Below are 8,536 nucleotides of genomic sequence, written 5' to 3' on the forward strand. Positions count from 1 at the left end.
TGGCCCTGCCCTACTGTCTAGAGCAACTGTGCTGTTAGCCTGTGTTATTATCTATTGCTGCGTGAGGAAAATGTCACCATACTCCCCAGAAATGACATCCACAGTGGAGAACACACAAAATAAAACCACTGTCTATCAGACGTCACCTACTGACCTAGCCATGCATAGTTTTTTTTTGGTTTATTTGTTTGTTTTTTGCTAATTAACATGAATGTATACTTAGAGGAAATCTACTAGAAATTACCTCTGTGAAAGAAAAGTAGCTTTCAAAATAAATGTATGAGAAATAACATTTTTCACACACAACACAAAAATCTTTCCAAAATCACACATAAGTATCATGAACTGTCCTTCTTTCAAGCTGTGCCCACCACCATGTTTTCTGCACTGCCCATCCCTCTCCACGCACACCCCAAACACACACATGCACGCACACATACAACTAAAAACATCTACCGGCGGCTGAAGAGAAGGTTCAGCGGTTAAGAGTTCAGTCTTAATACCCAAGTTGGGCAACTCCTTCTCTGGGGTAATTGATTGCCTCTAGCCTCCACAGACGGTGACACCCACACCCACAAACATAATCAAAATAAAGGACATCTGAAACACAGCTGCCAGCTGCCCATGACCATGATGTGTGCATGCTCCCTATGCTGGTGCTGTCCCACGCACGATGCATAGCAACAGCGCCCAGACTCGCAGGAAACTGATGTCTGAAGTATGACTGGGACGGCCTGAGTGGTCAACCCTGCTTCTGGCACACCAGCAGATTTAGACGTTATACTAAAGGAAATGAGACTCTGGTTTCCTTACTCTATTTCTGACTGAGTAACCAGAGTGGTGAAGAGTGTCACAGAACACACGGCCTGGCCCTCAGGCAGGTCACGGCTGCTCCAACCTGACACGGACCGCTGCGCTACACAAGGACCTCTTGTCTTTACCAATTCCCAATAAATAATCAAATGCCACGTCTCACATGATAAAAGCCAGCACTGAGACAGCTACATGAAGAAAATATGCCAGGTTTGACAAGACGGCTTACAAGATAAGGGCACCTGCTGTCAAGCCAGGTGACTTGAGTTCAGTCCCTCGGACTCGCATGGTGGAGAGAGAGAACAGGCTGTCTTCTGACTTCTATACTGTATGCATGTGTGCACCCGGACATGTGGGCACACAGACACACACAAACAAATGAGTAAGTGTAAAAAAAATTTCACTGTACCAGGTAAACAGAGAGCTCATCACCACTTTGGACATAAGAAAATCTTAGTTAAAAAAAAAAAAATCAGCAGTTTATTTTTATGTTTGTAAAATCAGGCTTTTGCTTGCCTCAGCAGGAAGCAAGGATCAGCTGCAGATGCCTCGTTTGAATTCTTTACTTCACTGGATAAAAGCCGGGCCCAATTTTAAATGTAACCCAAACTTTGGGACTTGGGTAGCTACTGAGCACCTTCTTTCATAAAATGCCAGATAGAATCACGTATGTTGCAGATAAGTGATTTACTGTCAAATGAACAAAACACGCCAAACAATGATACAAAATATACTTTTACTGACTTACTAGAAAGAAAAACTCAAAGGGATAGGCAGTGACAGTCCTCAAACAGCCCATGTCTGGAGCCTGTCTTCTGAGAACCCACACTGACATCGAGAGCTACAGTTTAGCTTTAGCCACACGCAGTTTCTGTGCTGTGTGATTCCTCCTTCCTTGGTCCCAGTGAGCACCATGCACTACTACACACAGAGTTCTTCCCAAGGCTCATTCTTCCCTGTACAGAGGACCCCAGTCACGACAGATGTGCTGCAGTGTGGCTTGCATGGGAGTGCAGCAGCAGTTAGTATTGTGCATGTCACAGTGATGGGCAGCAGGTAGGTGGTTTTAAAAATATCTTTATTTTGATGCATATGATTTTTAATTGTGTGCATGCAAGTGTGCATGCCTGTGTGTGTGTAAGCATGTGTGTGTGTGTGTGTGTGTGTGTGTGTGTGTGTGTGTGTGTGTATGTGTGTGTGTGTGTTACTACCCACAGAGGTCAGAGGCCTTGGATTCATGAGAGCTAGAGTTGCAACACCTGGAGCCAGGTGTTGTCAGTCAAGCAACCTGGGGGCTGAGAACTGACTCAGGGTCTTCTGCCAAAGCATCTAGTGCTCTTAACAGATAGGTGTTAACAACTTCTTGAGAGCAGAGTCAGGCCATTTAGTCACCACTGAGACTGGGGTCCTCTATATATTGAAGACCAAGCTTCAGGAAGAACTGTACACATGGTTGTGAAATGTGGCGCTTACCGGAACTAAGAAGAAGAGAATCCCACTGAGCAGGAGAAGCTGCAGGTGCGGCTACATTTTCATGTGTAATGTATGAAACAGCTCAAGAGACAAAGTCACTGCATGGGCTGTTTGAAGCCATCACTGTCTCTGCTGCAATAAGACTATAAATTTATCACATAGAACCCACACTTCTGCTAAATGTACTACAAATATTTTATGGTTACCTAATTTCTTGATGTGCTAAAAATGCACAAGAAGTCAAAAAAATAACATACGTGTATGTATACTAATTTATCACTACCTAATCTTCACACGTAACTTTATGAGAAAGGCAGTAGAGTGTGGGCCTGGAAATCCCATCACTGTGTGCAAACCCCAGGGAAACTACTCTCTTTGACCTTTGCCCAGCATTGACTTTCCCTAAGCTACAGTTTTTCAAATGAATATAATAATACCTATTTTAAAACAATACCTGGAGAATTACATGAGATGAAATAGGCAAGAGCTTCCTTTGTATCTGACTAGTAAAGCCCCAATTACAATTTTACGTCTTATACTCTTCTCTGAACTATACTTTAACATTTTCAAAAAGTCTTATAGATTAAAGATTTACAGGGATCACTGCATGAAATGAAGTCACGTACCTCGTACTGTAACCATCTTCCTCTTTGCACGATGTAATTAGTGTTGAAAAAGGCCTAGCTCGCCCTTCTTGCTGCTCTCTCTAGTTAAACAAGATAAGTCATGAATACTCAGGACAGCATTCACAGAGCTGAGTTTTGCTTCCCCCATGACACTCATCATCACAGAGCTGCCCTGGTCTCTACCACATCAGAAACGATGCACTGTGACAAACACACTGATTGCTGTGGTTTCACTCCTCTTTTGTTCCAGAGTAAAAAAAAAAATCACTTTGAAGATAAAAATATAAGAGTAGTTGGGCCACCACTGTCTTTAGACCTTTATTCTATGTGAAGCATTGGGATTAAAAGCTGCTGATAAGGCAATAAAACGGAGTGAACGCAGATGGAAGATGGCAGAAGTTACATTTGGCTAGCTTCTGGGGGAGGAAGGAGCCTTCCCCTTCCAAACACCCCTCAGTTTTTTATTCTGTTCTTTCTGGGATAAAAATAAAGGTTCTCTTTAGGGGATTCCTTAAGCAGTTACAAAATGTACCCCTCATTCTACTGTGACATGCTGTCCTTATGGACAGATATTTTCCTTCTCTTCAGATATTGGCAAAACTGTAAACTGAAATTAAAGTATTTACCATAAAATGTTTAATTTCAAATGCAACTAGCAGATCTGTAACTACTATTAAGTGAAATGTTATAGATGCTATATTTCTTAATCTTCAACTAATAAATAATTATGGATTTATATGAAGCATCAAAATGAAACACTGACAGTGAAGAAAGGCTCAGCTATTTCTTGCAGAGAACTCATGTCTGGTTGCCAGCACCCATGTCAGGCAGCCCACATCAGTCACTCCAGTTCCAGGGGATCCAACATGTCCTGGCTCTGTGGGCCTCATGTGTACACACTCACACACAGACACATACACATAATTAATAATTTTTAAAATCTCAAAAAAATAATGAAATATTATCAGAATTTCTTCTGTGCCTCCATCAACTTCATTTTAGGAAGCAATAGGATTACAGAAAGAATCAGTGAAGTCAGGACCAGAACTGTGAGGCGGTCACATGACTCCTCTAGGAAGGAGGACCTGCTACCCGGGAAACCAGGACTGGGAATGCTGGCGCTCAGGGAGGAATGTTTAGGGAACGGATGCCCAATCCAATGCTAGAATGGAGGCGGTGAAATAACCGCATGCCTTTCCTGGCTCTGTGACTTGCTCCAGCCCTAAGAACCGCAGTCATGCACAACTACAGAGTGTAAGAAACTGCTCAGTAACAGACTCTCAGTGTCTGCTCTTACTACTCAGCTTTCACCTTGAGCCCTGTTACTTTCAACTTTCAATTTCTGGTGTTAATTTAACTCTTGCCATGGACACTCCCATGGGGAGTAGCAAGTGGGATCCTGCAACTGCTTCATTTAATTAAGTCGAAGGGTGAGCCTGAGTCAGTATTCCTCAAATTTGAGAAGCTAGGGACCTAATTACACATTTGAGCACATTTGAACTATACAGAACTAATGTTTTGGTACTGGCGATTACTGTTCTTATTGATTATGCAACTGGAGCACCTAAACAGAAACTACTTTTATTATTTGCATTGGATTTACGCCTACACACATACAGTCATGTTTAGCTTGTCACTCATTGAGATGATCATTGATACTTTGGATATTTCTATATTCATGTTATGCATTAAATTTAAAGAAAAAAATTAGCACTTACATAGGAAAACTGTACATCTACTTACTATGACTTCCTCAGCTTGACGAACCAGATCTGCAGTTTTTGCCTCTAGTTCTGCATTTAAACGTCTAAAAGCAGAAAATGACACAAAAGTTTGGTTATACTCAAATTCTAACAAAAATAAAAATTAAATTTTGGCAATTACATTATAATCAATGTATGCCAAAGTGCACACATTTTTAGTCTAAAATGAACGCAGCTACTAGAATGAGCCCCCTCTTCGCACCTCTGCTAGGAACGCAGGCACTGCCCTGTCTTTCCATGCCCTTTACTCATCTTCCACAAAGTAAGTCATCTGGCTAGTAAGTTAGCCAAGAGCAAACTGTGAGCTCAACTCAGCTCCATGATTACCCTACCTGTAGAGAACACAAGTTCCAACTGTGCATCTTTAGAGGCAGGTGGGCCCTGCTCTCCTGATGACTAGGGTGGCCAGGATCAGGAAGGCCTGCCTGGGCTCGGGTGTTACTATCTTTGGGAAGCCGCCTCACAACTCAGCCATGCATGTCAGTACCAATATCATCAGAAATATGGAATTAATTTGGCCTCCAAAAGCGTAACTATTACTTGATCCAACTAAGCCTGCAAGAATGATTATAAGGAAAATGTTTTAAAGGGGGAAAATTAACTATTATCATTCACTCTTTTTAAAAATATTCCTTCCCAACTGTCATCTACAGCATACAAATAAGTTTGTATTGACCCAGAAACGGGAAGAAATATATTAATCTTCACATGCTCAGCATCTTAACTGGCTTCACAATAGTCCAGGGAGTACATTTAGCCAAGTGCACTAAATTCTATTCCTACTTCCCTTTGAAAGACTCACACTATAGCATGTATCTTTTCTCCTGTTGAAGGGTCCCAGCTCCACACACTATTGGCTCAAGGAAAGCCAGTGCTACATTCAGAAGTAACATGACCACCTGCATCCCTAACCTTAGGAAGATGGGTGGAGGAGGGGAAAAGTCTTACCTTTAGCCGGGTTTAGTGGCGCACGCCTTTAATCCCAGCACTCGGGAGGCAGAGGCAGGTGGATCTCTGTGAGTTCAGGGCCAGCCTGGTCTACAAAGTGAGTCCAGGACAGCCAAGGCTAACAGAGAGAGATCCTGTCTCAAAGGGGTAAAAAAAAGTCTTAACTTTAAGAAATACTTTCATATTTTAAGATTACTTGGTTAAAAGAAAAGTATCAGGGGCTGGAGTGATGGCTCACAGGTTAAGAGCACTGGCTGCTCTTCCAAAGGTCCTGAGTTCAAATCCCAGTAACTACATGATGGCTCAAAACCATCTATAATGAAACCTGGTGTCCTCTGTACATGTAGACAGAACACTGTACACATAATAAATAAATAAATCTTTTTTAAAAAGTATCTAAGACTTGTTATACATTTATACATACATTTATATTTAAAGTGACATAATTTTTTCTTAGAATAATCAGGAGGACTTAAATTCAAACATCAAGTCAATGCAGGTCCACCAAGAGAGTTAAGCCTATTTTTCTACTCTAAACCCATTAAAATGAGAGATAAAATATAATGACAGAAATAATTACTAAGCTCAAACTCAGAGGAAATGCCCTACTACTAAGAGGAATAGAAGCCAGAACCACCTAGCAGCTAGAAGCAGATGTACATGTAAGTCATAAACTATAAAATACAGGTCAGGAAGACTCCTCCCAAAACTCCCCACGAGCGGTGCGGGTAGGGGAAGCCATCAAGTGAGTTGATTTTAACAAAATATGCGAATTGAAAAAAAAAGTATTAAACAACTAGGGCCTGTTTAGCATGGTCAAACGTCCCTCTGGATTTTACAGTCCAAAGGCAGGTGTGATTTCCCTCAAGAAAAGAGAAGGGAGGAAGGAAAGGCCCGTGTCCCTTGTGACTGGAGAGTTAGTTCCACACTACATATGTCAGAGAGGGACAGAAGGTTAACCGAAAGGAGCTGTCAACGTTCTGCAACGACAAAATGCAGTTTTCAGCTGTGCAAGGGAAAAAATGAAGTGAAAATGAAAAAGCTGCTCTGGCTACTGCAAGGGGGTTGCGGGTGGGCAGACAACTTGAAGCCTGGATTTTCAGGAGCTGTGTAACTGCCAGAGAAGACGACATGGGCAGGGTATCATCCCCGCTCCCTCCCCACCACCCCACCACCACCACTGTAGACAAGACCTAACTCATTTGAAAAACAAGCCTCCAAGAAATTTGCACAAGGTAAAATCTAGTACTTTGAGAATCCTCAAAATCTACTCTGGGAATTCCACTGGCAATTCGGGCACTCCCAGCCACTTCCAAGCGGACCCTCCTGCTGCCCAACATGGTTTTGAACTACATTTTTGCTCCTACAAATATCTTCTCAGACGGCTCCTGTGAAAGAGGCAAGGCTAAGGGCAGATGAGAAGGGAGGGTGTCCTCAGATGCAGCCACCCAAAAGGAAAGACACCCTAGTAACCACCCTAGGATAAGAGGGATGCTGGCTCACTTGTACTCTTGCTCCCGGGCAAGGAGGTCCTGTCCAGCTGCAAGCTGCCCTCGCGACTGGGTGCCTCCAGCACCACGTCTCTGCAAAAAAAGTTGCAGAGCTCAAGTTCAAGGGAGTCTAGTGTCCCTCCTTCCCTCCCTCCCTCCTGCCCGCCCGCCCGCAGCCCAAGCCCACAGCCGGCCAGGAGTCTGGAGCTCAACTCACTGGCACTCCAACAACACTTCGCCCCGCCATCTTTCCCAACTGCAGGCTGGCGATGCGGTTACCCTGGTAACGACACATCTTCCCGCGAGAGTTCTCAGATCTCCCGCAGCCTCCCGCCAGAGGGCGGACTCCTTTCTGTCTACACCTAAAAGGGCTTTTGCACGGGCTTTGACCACTACCTCCTATGCTCCCAGGATCCCACCCAGACTAGCGCTTTAATTCACGTACCTCTGAGTCCGCCGCCTGGAGGTAGAAGGGTTTGTGACTTTACCACGCGGACAGCAAGCAGCTATAGACCCGTACTGGGAGGGGTTTCTCCAGGCCAGTAGGCCAATTCGACTTACCGTAGGTTTTGCTAAAATGGACTCCCCCCTTTTCTATACTTCTGGTTGCTAACATTATTCACACCACTGCTGACAGCTCAGGCTGTCTGTTTTAACGCAAGTTTGTGTCCAGACATACCATCCAGAATCTAAGCGGCTTCCTCTGCAAGATGGGACTAAAAATAGTGTCGACATCAACTTGAGAGAATAAATGAGCTCATGCTTAGGATCCAATTGTTTGAGGATAAAACTGAGAGTCCAGAAAAGAGCCTTCCCACTTCGAACCAGCTGGCCTAAAGATGCCAAGGTTATTCAAGGAGAAGGGAGCGTTCTCCAACAATGGAAGGCGATCTGAATAAACTCTAGACCGTATTTCACCTCAGATACAAAAGAGAAATTCAAAACCATAGGCAAATGAAATAACCATGTCTGTGAACTGTCGAGACGCTGAATTAATAGAATTTTTACTGTGCCCCCACAAGGATAAGCAACTGTGCCCATAACATGTAAAGAACAATTAGAATACAAAACAACAAAGATGCAAAGGGTCTTTTATAGGCATTTATCCAAAGAAATTACACGAATAACTAAAATATATAAAAAGATGCTCGGTAGTGTTGGTCGTCAGGTAAACGGAAACCGAAACTACAATGAGACAGTCTCTCACACCCACTGAGGTAGTAAAAGGAAGCAGGAAGACGGAAGGGAGTACATGGAGATATTTGAGCCTTATTCTGTCAGTGATGATGTAAAAATCATGCAGCTGCTGGGTAAACAGGTTAATTCCTTTCAACTTTATTCAGTTGTCCCGGAACCAGCAGTGCACATCTAGATGTGGGGGTTTGGGTGAGAAATGCCTTTTCCCACGTCCCCATAGGCTCAC

The 8,536-nt window shown here is 43.4% G+C and overlaps 1 protein-coding gene across 1 annotated transcript in view; it reads right to left on the bottom strand.

Moving 5' to 3' along the window:
* The window catches only part of Tex9 (testis expressed 9), a 34,416-nt gene extending 26,945 nt beyond the window's left edge, over nucleotides 1–7,471 (bottom strand). Inside the window, exons 1-4 of the mRNA XM_051140493.1 lie at nucleotides 7,331–7,471; nucleotides 7,127–7,206; nucleotides 4,656–4,719; nucleotides 2,913–2,992 (exon numbers count right to left, since the gene is read on the bottom strand). Coding sequence (XP_050996450.1) covers nucleotides 2,913–2,992; nucleotides 4,656–4,719; nucleotides 7,127–7,206; nucleotides 7,331–7,408 — 302 coding nt within the window. The 5' untranslated portion in view covers nucleotides 7,409–7,471. The remainder of the gene's footprint in view (nucleotides 1–2,912; nucleotides 2,993–4,655; nucleotides 4,720–7,126; nucleotides 7,207–7,330) is intronic.
* Between the last annotated feature and the right edge of the window lie 1,065 nt (nucleotides 7,472–8,536).

The sequence above is a fragment of the Acomys russatus genome, chromosome 32 (assembly GCF_903995435.1).
Source record: "Acomys russatus chromosome 32, mAcoRus1.1, whole genome shotgun sequence".
Lineage (NCBI taxonomy): Eukaryota > Metazoa > Chordata > Mammalia > Rodentia > Muridae > Acomys > Acomys russatus.